General features: G+C 36.9%; 1 protein-coding gene across 4 annotated transcripts in view; it reads right to left on the bottom strand.

Moving 5' to 3' along the window:
• The window catches only part of SPATA17 (spermatogenesis associated 17), an 89,650-nt gene that overhangs the window by 12,925 nt on the left and 60,681 nt on the right, over positions 1-16,044 (bottom strand). For all 4 annotated transcript variants that reach the window (XM_055816167.1, XM_055816169.1, XM_055816170.1 and 1 more), the window contains one exon: positions 8,065-8,200. In XM_055816167.1, coding sequence (XP_055672142.1) covers positions 8,065-8,200 — 136 coding nt within the window. The remainder of the gene's footprint in view (positions 1-8,064; positions 8,201-16,044) is intronic.

Below are 16,044 nucleotides of genomic sequence, written 5' to 3'. Positions count from 1 at the left end.
TTTTAATTTAATATTATGGCAAACTGAATTGGGCTGAAATACATTATGTTTGGCAGATTTATAAACAAATCAATTCCAAGAATGCTGAACAGCCCATCCAAAACCATCATCAAAAGGCAAGGCCAAGCACTTCCCAGTTTAGTGCAAGAATTTTCCATTCCAACAAAATAATTTCCAAACAGTGAAAACCTAAACCCAATATAAACAAAACAAATTAGGTATAACTTCAAACTCTACTGTTTCCTGCTCAGCTGGGTTTTTTTTATTTTTTTTTTTCATTAAAAGCTGTGCCACAAGTTACTGTAATGTACTCTAAGCATGTGCTAAAGGAATTGGTCAAGATAGTTTATTTCTAAAGTGCTTGTGATTAAACATGAGGCTTTAAAATGTTTAAGCAATGTGTACAATGGGAATTATTTAGAACGTTAAAACATGCATGTATCTCCCTCAAAGAAATATTGGTTAAAGTTAGCTCTTACTAAAAAGCAAGATTTTCTTGTATGCCACTAGCATACAAGTTACATTATTAAATGAGGAAGGTAGGCAAAGCAAGACATTTATCATCCAACAGACAAATGACACAGGATTGCTAGTTAGACAGTATAATAAGTACCATCTAATTTTCTCTTTCGAATCAATTTATTCTTCAAAGCCTTGGATCATCATCAAGGGACTGCATTTTCCCGTTGAGAAATTACAGAACTGAAAATCACGTTTTATAAGATATTCAACTAGCTGCCGACAAACCCTTACAAATAACCACTAGAATGGATTTGATTAGACAAGTCATGACAGTATCTTTTCTTATGCAAATAACTGAATGGTTTGACTCTTCCCAGTCACTACTTTGTAGCATTCTTTCAAAATCAGACCCGTAACTCACCAGTAACCTTCACCAGAAAGTTTTTTCAGCCTTGCTTTTCAGCCTTCCAGTTACCCACAGACTTTTCTGCACTTAAAGCCAGGGATACATTTTGTATGTTTTACCTTGCTTCACAGCGTTTACCTTCCTTCTACATCTAAGAAAATAATTTGAAAGATTCCTGATAGTTCATAATCATCAGCATTGCATATATCAATAGTAGCATTTTTCAAAGGCAGCCCAGCAGTGGTGACCTTAAGGATTTTCTCAAAGGAAACAATCTACAGTTCAAGAACTTTTCCAGTGGGAGCACTGACAGCAATCTTCACAACAAAACGTATTTCTGTAAATACAATACAGTCATTCCGTAAGGAATCTGGAAAGATCATTATGTCAACTGTCAAAAGCTGAAAGTGTCATTTACTTTCCTGGAAGACTGAATGGGTGCATCTTACAATGAGAGATATATCATTCTAGTACTGTGAATGAGAGGTAACGTCTGCCTTTTTAAATACATTTCTCCTGCATTTTTTAATATATTTCCTTCTCAACAGTATGTTATGACATTTATGTCCTGGTTTCAGCTGGGATAGAGTTAATTTTCTTCTTAGTTGCTGGTGCAGTGCTGTGTTTTGGGTTTGGTGGGAGAATAATGTTGGTAACACACTGATGTTTTCAGTCCTTGCTAAGTAGTGCTTATACTGTCAAGGGCTCTTTGGTTTCTTGGGCCCTACCAGTGAGCAGGCTGGAGGGACACTGGAAACTGGGAGGGGACACAGCCAGGACAGCTGACCCGAACTGGCCAGAGGGATATTCCATACCATAAAATGCCATGCTCAGTATATAAACTGGGGGAAGAAGAAGGAAGGGGGGGACATTCGGCTTTATAGCATTTGTCTTCTTGAGTAACCATTATGCGTGATGGAGCCCTGCTTCCCTGGAGATGGCTGAACACCTGCCTGCCCATGGGAAGTAGTGAATTAATTCCTTATTTCGCTTTGCTAGCATGCGTGACTTTTGCTTTACTTATTAAATTGTTCTTATCTCAACCCTCGAATTTTGCATTTACATCCTTTCTGATTCTCCGCCGCACCCCTCTGGGTGAGGGGGAGTGAGTGAACGGCTGCGTGGTGCTTGGTTGCTAGCCAGGGTTAAACCACGACAATTTAATAAAAAAAAAAAAAAAGTATAAAATTCAGAAGTAAAAGTTGCAAAAGTGACTTTAAGCCATGTCTTGTTACCCAGTTTCAGAGACCATTTGCTTATTAAGCTGCTTTATGATATTAATGTTGAAAAACACTGCTCTTTTTTTGTACTATCTAACCAGGTAGCCAAACACCTGGGCTCCAAGGAGCTCACAGTTCTTAAGTGTAATGTTGCTGTGGGAATTGCCTTAAGTGGAGGCAGGGAATTACTCAAGCTGATCTTCACATGAAGACACAGCAGTCTTTTGACTCACAATGAGTGTTCTGAGTGCAGAAAATATATGCTACAAAGGACAGGCTTTCCATTAATAGTATAGGATGTAGTGCTGTAGGACCAGATCCTTGGGTTTCAATTATTTGGTTTGTTGCAGGACTCAGGATAGGAAGAAAAGTGACAGAAAGCAGTCTTACCTTGGAAACAGATAGTGGATAACTCAAACTAAGGGTCCATTTGGAGCGTCTGAATAGATACATCAAGTCATACCAGCAGTAATAATCACACAGGAGCCATGTCATCGGCCGGGGATTGCTGGAGTGCAGCACACTTTGGCAACAACCTTTATTATCCCTGACATGGCTCATGAGGAAACCAGTAGTGTAACAAGCAAACTCTTACAGATCATCTAATAATTCCCCTACAACAGAGTCACTTCTGGCTGCCTCATTATGCCAGCTCTGCATTGCCTAGGAAAACACATTGCAGTTGGATTGGGGAGCTAAGAACCTGGTACTCAAAATACGTGCTAGCTCTTCTCCTTGTATATTAATGACTCCTGTCACAAGGCACACAAGTAAATATGGCCTTGAAAGCTTTAAAACATGTCATAAAGTTGATAGTACAGATGCAGGTTCATTGCCTAATATCACACTGTATAAGAAAACATGCTTGTTTAATCTTTTTTTCCTAATTTGAATGAAAAGAAGCAAAATCCTTTTTTAAAAAGTCCTAGAGTCCCAATCAGAGAGAGAAAAAGTTTAAAGCTTCACACATACATCATACCTATCCCAAGTCCAGTCACTGCAAGGCTAGGAAAAATGAAGTTAAGGTAAAATTCGAATAAATTTCAGTATATTCAGGCATGGAAAAGCATGAATAGTGTATCAAACAATTCTGCCACATAATGACATGATCCACTAGAGACATGATCGCTGTGAGTATGCTGTCGGTCCTACAAGGGTTGAAACTAATTTTCAAACAGAAATCATTTCTCCCCTCCCTGCCCTATTTTTCCCTCACATTAATACTATTAAAAGGTAACTTTTTGCTGTGGAACTGCAGGACACAGTGGTCTTAGAAGAATGCAGAAGAAAATGGGTTGGCCATGGCCATGAAGAAAAGTCACACTCACTTTCTAAGGCACTGACATTTTCAGGCCATATGAGGTTCTCCTTGTGGACCTCTTCCCACATATCTGGTTATTAGAGCCCTACCTGATTACGTGAGTCCACTTGGGCCATAATGTGAGCAACAATGAAAACCACCGAGGCTATTGAATTTTCAGAGGCCACAGACTCTATAAAACAGCATACCATCCTTGGACACACAGGGGGGACTCTCTTTTTCATCACAGAAAGTCCAAAGTTAGCAAAGTCATGTGAGAGGCATTATGCAGTTGAGACAGTCACAGAGATTTGATCCTTACGATCTTCTTTGTTGTAGAAAGCAAGTCAAAGACCAAGAATTTTTTCCACAGTCTGTTATCTCTCTTATGCCAGATCAGAAATTTCTGCCAGTTCTTGGACAAAAAGCCAGATTTACACCTAGTGTAAATCAATGAAACTTTATATTTTGCATTATACTTACATCATAACGTTCTTTGTATAAACTCTGGCTTAAAAAGGTACACACGTTGTTTATCTGTTATACATGTTATGATTTAATTAAATACTTCTGCAACTTCAGCTGAAGGCAATCCCTGTCCAACAAAATCAACTGAAGCTGTCGATGGTGCCTTTATCTACACTGGCTGAAGATGAGCCTGTTATTCTCTGCCTCTGGTGACAAAGATGGAAGTGATATAATGTATATAAGGAACAACTATTGCTGGCTCTAATGGCTATGCAATACAGTGTGAAAATGCCAGTAGTGGTGACTACAGCTACTCCACCAAAACCAGAATTGCATCGGTGGTGAATTACAAGGGCTATTTTTCCTAGCCTAGGCGAGGCCATGCCAATCAGAAATATTTGAATTTGATACTTGATTAATGCTGGCAGTACTCTATAAGTGATTTCCACTTGACAACATCTAACTATTTAATTATTTCCCGTTATTAATGGAATGGAACAATTCAAAACAAACAGCTAGAATAGAATGACTGTTTTGCAGGAAGCTCGTAATAATCAATTCATACATGTAGAAATCTTCCTAAAATTATATCAAGCTGGCCTGTTGAACTTGAAAGGCATATTTTATCCCAATCAATGCATGAAAGTAAAATTATCCATAACTAAGGCATGTTTCTCTGCTGTACAGTTCAGCTGTAATGATCCCCACACACTGCACTTGCACATCAATTATGATAATCATAATCACGGTCGTTAAGCTGAATGTTCATTATTATCAGGATGCTGGTGACAGCAGATTCAATCATCGGGTGCAATGGGCAGGCAGTCACAGTCCCACCCAAGTTTCTGCAGACAGCGTTGTGCCACATTAAATCTATGATGTGTTCCACATCCCACTCCATTCCAAAAGCTGTAGACGGTAAAGGTCAACTTTATGTTCTGTGCAATATGCTTAGGTTCTCCAAATTAATTCTTTGCAGTACTGGGTATTTTTATGCTTTGTAGATAATAAAATTCTGTTTAGGGCCAAAATGCCTGTGCAAATAATGAAACAGTGATGCAGTCGTACTGTAATTCACCTATAATAAGGCATCAGAGGGAAGAATCTATCAGGAAGGAACATCTTAAAATGTCACTTACTGAATTTTGCAAATAAGAAAACATTAAATGCTGTCATTAAAGTCAGTTTTCTAAAATGCATATGCAAACTAATTCCAATACCGATTAAAGGCTGTAAGCTATCATTTCTGCCTCAGTAAATACAAACATATGTGAGTGTTTTGACAACTGAAAGATTATAGTTGGTGTATTTGATGCCTTGACTGCCCAGCTACACTGGAACCTATCATTGTACGTTAAATTCATACTGACTGGTAAGTTTTTTTTTATTGATAGGTCTCACATAAATCCTGTCAAAGGCATTCCAAGGTATTTAGACATATGATACTAAACTTAAAATATGTAAGCATTTTTATTTTTGTAGTGATTTACAACTGGGTAAGCTAACTAGATTTAGTTTTGCTAGAGGTATAGTATTTCCACTTCTTGTTTATTTTTAATGAAGAATTAGAATACAATAGTTTTCCCCTTAACTCAGAAACTTCTTTGAAACATAAATGGAATGAGATAAAATTTTTCTGATTATAATTAGATGAAAAGAAGAACTATTCACTTTTCCTCACATAGATATGGTAATTATTATGTTTAGAGGAAGTCTATGCTAATACCCTTTCATTTTCCAGAAGAAATATAACACGGCAATATTTTTCATTGTTGTTCATTTTGCTTCTAAAGTAATTATATAATTTACATACTAATCTTTTTGTGACTTGAATTAAAATGCATACTTCTAAACACATGAAAATACAACCATAGGACATGCTCATGAACATACACAGGGAAAATTTTTTATACATAGCTTTAAAAAAAGCCAGCTAATATCAGCCAATATTAAATAATACCTCAGCAACAGAGTGGGGTCACTGATCCACTGACCATGGAACTGACTCCTTGGAAGAACTTACACAGTAGTTTGTCTTACCAACAATGATAAAAGAAACTTCTCTAGTACACACTGTCAGAAGCTGAATATACATCCTGGCAGGGTTATCAGTTATTCAGGTGGTAAGAGAAGTTGCATCCACTAAAATATCATCTCACGGGAAACTCAAAGGAGGGCTATGTTTAGCAGACCAAGTGTTAAGCAAAAATTGGAAATTTTTTTGGTAGTATTTCGATACATGCCCTTTAGCCTTGTGATTCATTGAACAGGATAATTTTGTTCATAGCACAGATATATAGTTTTAATACAGTTTAGAAATAAGAAAGTGACAGAGAGTTCTTTCAAATTTAATAGTTATGAAAGTATGACCTCACACCTGCCTATAGGACCCTTTTCATAAAAATATAGTGAGGAGGTGGAGTTTTTTTGGCTTGGTTTTTTGTTGTGGTTTTTTTCTGATAATAATGACCCATTAAAGCAGCAGGTAGGTCATAAATAGCTCTTTTCTACACTTATCTCTCTGTTTGGGTAAGCGGCTCCTAATTGAAGCTTCATATTGATTTAGAATTGGGGTTGGAAGGCTGTATGTCATGTTGGGTTAATGTATACAGCTATTCACCTCCAGAGACTTAGGTTGAAATCTATCCAAGATCACAAGTGAGTTTAGTTGTTTCAGCTAAGCACATAATTTATTTAATACTATATATGTGCAATATGATATACAATATAAATATCTTTACATTGTTTGATGCCATCATCCGAGCCTGAACAAGAACTACTAAGGACTACAGGACAAGATGAGTACCACCAATAAGAACTTTTAAATTTTTTTTATATATCATACTTATGCAGCCACTCGCATCCTCCACTCATTGCTTTTGAAAGACAAATTCAGATCTTTTTGTCTGAATGTTGAACTTTGTGCCTGTATTTGCAATAAGATTAAATTAATGTATGTTAAAATACCAAAATTTTACTCTGAGCTCACTTGTAAAGCTTAAAGTTTTGAGAAAGAGTTCTTGTAAAAAATATTACTTCTCAAACTAAGACTTCTTGGACCTTGTTATATATTAGAAAGGTTAAGTTACCTTCAGGGAAATAAGTAATGATATTTCACAAAATCCCAGAATTGTTTAGGTTGGAATAGACCTCTTGAGATCATCTAGTCCAGCACCCGTACTCAGCTGGACTAGGTTGCTCAGGTCCATGTCCGCTTGAGGTTTGAAAACCTCTAAGGATGTAGAGCCCACAGTCTCTTTGGGTAACCTGTGCCAGTGTTCTGTCACCCTCACAGCAAAAAGAAAAGAGTGTTTTCTCACATTCAGATGGAATTTCAAATTTCACACATTTCAGTTTATGTCTATTGCCTCTTGTCCTGTCACACTACTGAATCTCAGAGGAGTCTGACTCCTTCTTCATTCCCTCCTATCAGGTGTTTATATACGTTGCTACCATGTCCCCTGAGCCTTCTCTTATCCAGACTCAAGGGTTCCAGTTCTCTCAGCCTCTCCTGCTACAAAAGATGCTCCATTCCCTTAACTATCTTCGTGACTCTGTGCTTCACTCTCTACCAAGTCCATTATCTTCCTTGTACTGGGAAATCTTAATATGATTATGATACTTAATGGAAATAGAAGTAATGCAAACATTACACAAACTCATGTTAGAACATGTTCTGAGGAAAATTACCTCTTGTAGCACTACAAAACCAGAAATATATGAGATGCTCCTGACAAAGCAGGCAGTTTAATGAAACTATCTTGAAATAAAAACAGCTATTCACTTTTTAGAATTTTTCCAAAGAATGTAAGCAGTAAAATTCTTTGTTGGTTGTAATCAGGCTTTGCCATAATTTTCTGAAGGTTTATCTTAATGTGCAAGAGTAAATATGAGATCTCTCTTAAATCAGAAAGGGCAATACAGATAGAACTTTGCAAAACTTATATAACCAAAGCTGTACTTCAGCAGGCTTTTAAATCCTTACCTTGTAAGGTGGGAGAGGTATTGAATTTCCTTAAACTGAACTTACCAGAAAGAGAGTCGAGGAAATCTGACATCACATCAGCTCTAAGTACGTGATTTTATAACATGCTAGAAAGATTCCCATTGGATTCCATGATCTCTGGATCAGGCCCAAATTCACTTAGTTCTAACACAATAACAATTTAAAAAAACTAAACCGTTCTTTAATTTTTGCAGCGACTTACCTTGTCTGTTACCCACTTCTTAGGCTGTACTTCTCGGAAGTGTTTAATTCCATAAGCTTCTTGGCCATATTTGCCTGACCGGTGAATTGATGGGTCATACTTCTCATTTTTATGATACGAAGAAAACGGCAGAAATCTGAAATTCAGCAATATTTTAATATCAGTTATGCTCTACTCTAAATGCCACAGGATTGATGTAAATCGTAGGTATCAATGCAACAGGAGGTGACATGGACACATGTTCCTGACATGGAAACATGTTCCTGTTATTTTCCACGGCCTTCTTAATGCTCCCCCTTGGTACTGTGAGAGGATTTCTGCAATTTCTCCTACAGCTGCTTTTAAATTAAATTTGGAGCAAAAAGATACAGAGTTTCAACAGGATAAAATGAAGATTTTCTGTAAGAAGATATAACTGGGTCCACTTGCATTACTAGACTATTACCTTGGCTGTATTTGCACTACCAGTTGGTGTGATGTGAAGAACGAGCAGGGTTCAGTTTGCTGGGATCTGCACGCCGACACTTCAAGCCTCAGGTGGCCCCACACATAAGGACATTGCTCCTTCCTAGAGAACTTTGCATCCACTTTACAGATCACATAAGCCCCAAACGTACAACCTCAACCTGATCGTTCCATCAGGATGGAAACTTTTCAAGCATGCCGGCAGTACAAGCATAACCCAAGGCAAATTTGCACAATAAAGAACGCCCCTGTACCTTAAACTAGGTATGCATCCTTTGATATTTGCTAATCAAAGCTAAATAAACCATACTCTCTTTTAGCAGAATAGAAACTTACACAAAGAGTACTGTCGACTTTCCTATATTGGCAGACCACAAATCAAAGAAGTGATTTCTTCTGAATACACAAATTGTGTACTTTACTCTGAAGTTATAATTATGTCCTAATTAGCAATCTTTTGGAGCCTTTTATTTTGCTTTTGGTCGTACTGATGGTGGACTCCCTGCTTGTGTACTGCCACTGAACAGTGAAGCTCCAGCTGCCTGCTTTGGGCATGGAAGAGGTTTTCAGATGCATGTCCCTAACTCTCATGGACAGCGACAGGTTTTCTGGGTAGGTTCCATAGTAAACCATATGGAGGAAGGTGAAAAACATCTTATATATAAAGGATCCACAAGAGACCCTGTAACGATGTATTTGTTCCACCTATTTCAGTTTTCAAGAGAGTTATGAGAGCAAAAAAGTACCTTTTAGTATGGGGTAAAACCTTGTGAATTAAGCTTGCTATTGCTGGTATTCTGAAAAAGCAACATGCATTCTTTATTCTACAATTGCAGGAAAAAATATTATACATTAAAATTAGAAAAATGTGCTTCAGAAGTTTAAAACATCATTTTAACTGCCATGACAACAGGTGTAGTTAATTAAAACCTTTCCTAGTTGAAAGCTTTTCAGAATCCAGAGTCCCTAGAGGAGTTAGACAGTTAAACAAGTGTTTGATAAAGACAGGCATCAAAATACCTTTCTTTCTCTCTCAGCTGATACAGATTCGGAAAATTATTTATTTGGACTAACTGATCTATCAGCAGCTGCTTGAACATTTGTTTTCTTAAATTAACTTCCTTTCTTTCCACTTCATAAAAAGAAACTATTTCAGAATCTTGCCAGCTATATCAATTTATTCTATCAAGTACCACAAACAGATGTCATGTAAAGTTAGCGAAAGAAAAACACTGAGTTAGCAGACTTTTAAATTATACAAAGCTACAGTATCATGTGTATACTCATGGGAAAGGACACTCTCACATGACAGATTATGGTACTTGTAATGCTAATTTGCACATGGGATGGACATCGTACACACACAAAAATTAATGTGGCCCCAGTGTCCCAGAGAATACATCGAAGGTGCTGCGAGCCGGCTGCTCCACTTGCAGTTTTTATCACTTCTGAATTGCATTTTAATAGTACATTTTTCTTTTGTTCAGACATGAAAGAAAATTGGCTTTCTCAGGGGATTGGATAGCTGAGAAGACAAGGCTAGCAGTTTAGGGATTTGCCCATATATGCATAGAATTCAGTTGAGCCATAGCATTCATAATTTAATACGAATACTATGTCTATAAAATTTATACACAAAATGGCAAAAAAAAAATATTGAGGAAAGTAAAAAAGTAAATTATTATAGTTTTCCCTACAAAATTTCCTACATAGACATTTTGATATTAGTGTGGATCAGTTAATCTTTGTCTTTTTAGTAAATGAATACTCAGAGTAATCTATGTTCTACTATGATTCCAAACAAAAAGTGTACATCTGTTGTAACAGTTCAGACACAACAGTATGTTCTACATGTAGTTTAGCACAAATGTGATCTTCAGCATTCTGCTGTGTACCTCTTTTAAGATCATTAACTGAAGTATGTGCCATACAACCTGGAATGTATGTCTGGCTGAGTAAAAAAATATTAAATCAACTATGAATTTTTGAGGGAGAACACTGAACGATAAAAAATATTAAAATTGAAATGAAAGAACATCGAAAATATAATAGGGATAATGGTATAAAACAGCCTAAAGAACAAATTTTCTTTTTTTTTTTTTTCCTTCTGTCTATAATTCTGCTGTCAGAGCCAGGTGGGCTGATCCTTATAGCAATAGCAATCTAACTACAAGAAAGGATCGTATGCTTGCAAATTCAATGTCTGTTGCAAGCAAGTAAAGTTTTCATTACTGTGTGTGAATAAGTAATTAAAAAGATCATTAAAATAATTTTGTGTTAAGTAGGGTAACCAAATTAATGGGAGTCATACAGAAGTCAATATACCCCCACAACCAATAATAACATTAAAAAGCAACAGCACTGCAAAACACTTCAGTAATGGTATTGTGTTCTGTATCTCTGTGTATACACCTGACACTGCTTTTCCCCAAATTAATGACAGTATGTGCTCTGAATGTGACAGAAGAGAGTGATGGAAGGAGAAGAAAATTAAATACAGGAAATGGTATGGTACCATTATCAACTGACAGGTTTAGACCTCAATAGTTTTTTTTCCACAAAAAGCTCACTTTCAGGATTCTTACATCTGATTTTCAGGTTTTCCTTGTGATTTAAGTGCAAATTCAGAAATTCTTGAAGGTTTTCAGTAAAGATGACGAGACAAAAGTAGCAGGTTCAAAGAACTAAATTCTGTATAGATGTTACAGCGTGCCATAAAACATAGTCAGTGTAAGCTGAGGCTTTCCAAAAGTTGATGATTTAATGGGAGGTGAACTTTCCCTACAGAAATATATTTAAAAATAAAAAAATATTTCATTTCACCCACCACAAAAGCTTGAATGAGAGATATGCCAAACGATACATTCAAGACAGGCAGAAAGAGTTGGAACCAAAAATGGGAAACTATCTCAGGTTCTGCAAATAGTATTACACATAGACAACCCGAGGGAGGACCAGGACCAAAGCTGGCAGCATCGCTGGTAATGAAGGCGAGCTGCACTGTCACCAGGACCACACTATGTTGAAAGTAATTAACGTAAAAATACCTAGAAGCCTTCACTTAGCAGCCAATCCCAGACCTGACAGCTGCTAGCGGTGTGTACTTACATTTCAAAAGATACCCTAGCTCTTTGTTGTTAACAAAAATAAAAGTTGCTTTCTCTCTCCCTTGACTCAATCTATCCTGCATCTCCTTGCTAGTATTAATTTCATCTTTCTAAACCTTCTTTTCCCCACATTTTCATGATCTTTCTTCCTGCATTGCTCACCTACCATCTCCTTCCTCCATTCTGTCTCTTTTATGTAATAGCTCTCACTATTGTGACAGGGCATGGAAGAGGCATTTTAGACACTGAAGGCTTTCCAGTTGGATCAACCGAGACAATAGAAGCAGCAGTCGGTACTGGGGGTAACATCTACGGCACTGCGAGAGGAGAGAGCAGCCGCATGGACAGGAAGGAGGATTTGTCAGGTCCATCATTTACTGCTGGGCAGCAGCATCCCAATGCTATGTGGTACCCACCAGCAGGACATAGTTCAGAGGCATTAACTTTTTCTTGAATTTAAATGGCAGCAGAAAAGCAGAGTGGTCCTTCAGGACCTGCCCAAGGGGCAAAATCCCCCCAGTGCAAGCATGTAATACTGATATCGGAAATGCTTCAAACTTTACACAGGCTTCTGAGAAAGAACAGGCAGTAGATCTACTGCCACACTGCTGTACGTGCTGCACTACCAGGGCACAATAAGAAATATTAAAACCAGAGAACTAGAAGGAATATTCTGCTCACACAGTTCTTCAAACGTTCATAATATTTGTATGTACCATACATTTTTGTAATGTAGTAGTAAAAATACTACCAAAATCTTAACTCTAGATGTGAGTGTTAAATTTTTATCTAAAATGGTTCTAAGCAACAGCAAGTAAATTCCTTGCTGTCTTGATCCAATTCAAATAAAACAATTTAATATCTTTTCAAAGACCATGAACAATTAGCTCTGAACAAACTATGTTTCTCTATCCAAAAGCTCTGAATCTTTATCTTTTCTTTTTTTTTCTTTAAATAAAACATGAAATTAATTTTAAGCTTTCAAATTTGGGTTATACCTCAAATAATTTGTTCTTCAGATCCAACTATGTCTATCTTTTCACTCGGGGAACAAAGGAAGAAGCACAATGGTTTTCCACAGCAAAACAACTGCAGCAGGGCACCCGTTATTTAGTTCATTATGAATGCATATTAAAATCAAAGTGTTATTTACAAAAATAAAGATAGACTATTTCACTCAACATATCTAGTCAGATTACCATTACCAGAATATTTTTGTCATAAGAAACTTATTTTGGGTGCATTATTACAGATATTGTCTATAATATTTTAAATACATATTTTTTCAATAAGCTATCACTTTTATCCCAATGTCAGTAAATCTAAGAATCCTCTCTCCGTTATTGTTTAACCCCTGTCTGAGATACTGTGAAGTGGCAAAGAAAAGTATAGTTTAGTTCTTGTAGGAAGTAAAAGAGATCTCTTCTGCAGCAAATTCCGGAACTTCTTAATTATACACAGACTTATTATCTGCATCCCCAGTGTTATAAAGTACCAGAACTTCATTAGAAAAATTAAGATGGAAAAATGAAGGCGCTACTTTGTAAATTTCCAGTGGAAATTAGCTGGAAGAAGCAGAGGAATACTGGATCAAAAGAGGGTAATCATGCTTAACTGTGCCCTAGAGCACCCGCATGTATAATACGATTTGCACAGTAACTACCTCTCCTATTACTGCTTGTTTGGAGTATTCTGTGTTAATGGGGTTAGCTAATTTAGTATTTTAACTTAAAAAGACTCTGCTGATTAATAAATGTTGCACACTGTGCTAGTAATTAAAATAAATGGAAGAGTTACAAATAGAAGTTGAATTGTTAAGAAAACATTATCTGAAAATATATGATAATCCCTGTTTATCATAATACAATAACAGTCCGGAAAATATGCAAATGGATGAAGTTGCAAAGCATATGAAAAACTAAGCATGATTTTTAAAAAGTTTTCAGATTTGTTCTACTTGTATGACATAAAATATAGTAGCCATTTTCACTGCAGATAAATCAGAAATACAGTAAAAGTTCTTGTAAATGTAGAAATTAAACGACTTTTTTAAAAATACTAAATCTAATCAAAGTGGCTTGCTTTTTCAATTTTATTACCATTAATACCAGGCAGCTCATGACACTGATGCTCTCCAAGTATAGAGTTCGTTTAGCTCATCAACTTCGCTGTGAGCGTACCTTTCGTGCACAGCACTGCACAGAACAGAAGCACCTAAGCTGGTTCTAAAGGAAAGCACCAGCTGGCTGAGAATAAGCCCAGGAGAAGCTTGGTGCTGCATTGTTCACATCGCACTGAGAGGCAGGGCGTGCAAACATTGCACTCTGCTGCACACAAGTGAACCAGCGTGCTCAGGACTAGCTTGGCTGCCTCCAGGGCAGCATGGAGCACAGACGTAGCCAGAAGCTGAGATGACTTGCCTGATGTCACACCAGAAGACGACAATAAATCAGGAAACCTCAGCCTTATACTATTGCAGGTTTATCCCTATCCTGTCACCATATTGCAACTCACTCTGATGTATGTTGACTTTTATAAAGATGTTTAATAGTAGACTTTGAAGCACGAGGCATGCTATGTGAGACAGATTTCAGCAAAATGAATGAACATAATTTACATCTTTGTTCTTTGGAAAATTATGCCAGCATGCAGCTGCATGCAACTCTGTAAAGAACTTTTCATGCTTAGTGATCTAAATCTGCTGGATCCAGCAGTTGGTGCCTCAAACTAGACACTAGTTTATTAAGTGGCCATCCCGAAGGAGTGCAATTGTCATTCCTCTCCAAGAGGAGGGGGAAATCACTTCATTTGTATGAAAAATAGCACAATAAAGCAGTAACAGCTTCAATTACACGAGAAAAAGGTATCATTCTTATTAGGCTAGATTACCCAGTTGCTCCTTCATTACGAAACAGGAAATTCCAGCAGTTGCTTTAAGTAAGCACAACATTCTCTCTTGCTTTCATTCATACTGCTTCCACCTGCCCCAAACTCTCCCACAGCTTTCTCAATTATTTTTGCATTTTATCAGAAGTAAAAACTTTCTTAGAGCTTGAAGCACTTAAAGAAAACATATTACCCCTTTAAAGATAATCAGAGGTGAGTGGAAATTCTGAATGTTGTTGGAAATTGCAGGTATACAGCAACGATTTTTCTATCTTATGAGATATCACACAATACTCATTCTAGAAACATTCAGATCAAGGATTCAGTTTTTCATTTTATGCAAACACAAGCTTTCTCAACAAATGCCACACACTTCCATTCTCTCCTTATTTTCTAAAATAGAAGAATAATCAGCATAGGAAGCACTACCAGGAAGAAATACAGTCCCAAAGTACACAATTACATAGAAAAAGACAGAAATTTGTCAATTCATAATAGACACTGCTGAGAAAAAACTACTGTAGAATCTAAGTAACCCTTTGCTGACTCCTCCCTAGAGGCTGACATCCCACGCAGCGGCTGCAGCATTACTAGTGAGTGTTGGTTCTGATGATGACCTGCAACTCTGTCATCACCTTTTCAAGGTTACAGATGTGACCCTTGCACGGTTGGTTGAATATGAAGCACAAACGGAATGATCACAGCCCGAAAAAGTATAATACACTATGCATTTAGCATGCATGAAGCTGAGAATCATTGGTGTTAGGACATTGCTTCTGTGCATTAAGGATGGCACTAAACGCTTCCTTACCCATAAGGTAAATAAAGACCCCTGCTCAATTAATAGCTGTCAAAGTTGGAGACTCCAAATTTAAACTGTATGAGAGCAAAGCTTCACAGTTCACTCACTGAAGAGAGTCAGGGAAATATTTATTACAAGATCTGACCTTCTGAAACTGTTGATACGTGATGTCTGGGGTAAACCTCATCAAATAAAGACCGGGCAATATAGTCATGCCTATAAACGAAGGATATAATCCATTCTTACTTGGAATTCATCAGTCAAAACTTACTCAGTAAAAAGAATACCTTAAATGAGAGGTAGAACATTAATTATTACCTAGTGGGTGGGTTTTTTTCTTTTTAAGTTTCACTGGCAGAAGCAAGAAATAAAAGTTAATAACAAAAAAAGGCCCAGATTTAAGCTGAGATGTGAAAGTTAAGCTGCTTCCACTTCACCCCAATAAATGAAAGACTAGAGGGAAATAGAAAACAGAAGTACCTTTCTACTTGTAACTTAACTCAGTTATGTTTATGGAATGAATAGAATAAAAAGTACTATATCTCATTTTTGGCACCGAATGTAAAAATAACATTGCCTAGAAGGGGAAAAGTAACCGAATGAAGAGATTTTTCTTTATTTCAAAACTGGTTTTTAGTAGAATTTCCATTTTAAGCCACTGTTAATATGAAATCAGGGAAAATGTGAAAAAAATGATCCAACAACAAAAACATAAAAGCC

The sequence above is a fragment of the Falco peregrinus genome, chromosome 11 (assembly GCF_023634155.1).
Source record: "Falco peregrinus isolate bFalPer1 chromosome 11, bFalPer1.pri, whole genome shotgun sequence".
Classification (NCBI taxonomy): domain Eukaryota; kingdom Metazoa; phylum Chordata; class Aves; order Falconiformes; family Falconidae; genus Falco; species Falco peregrinus.
The sequence above is the reverse complement of the archived record's forward strand: the minus strand, read 5'-3'. Positions and strand labels throughout refer to the sequence as shown.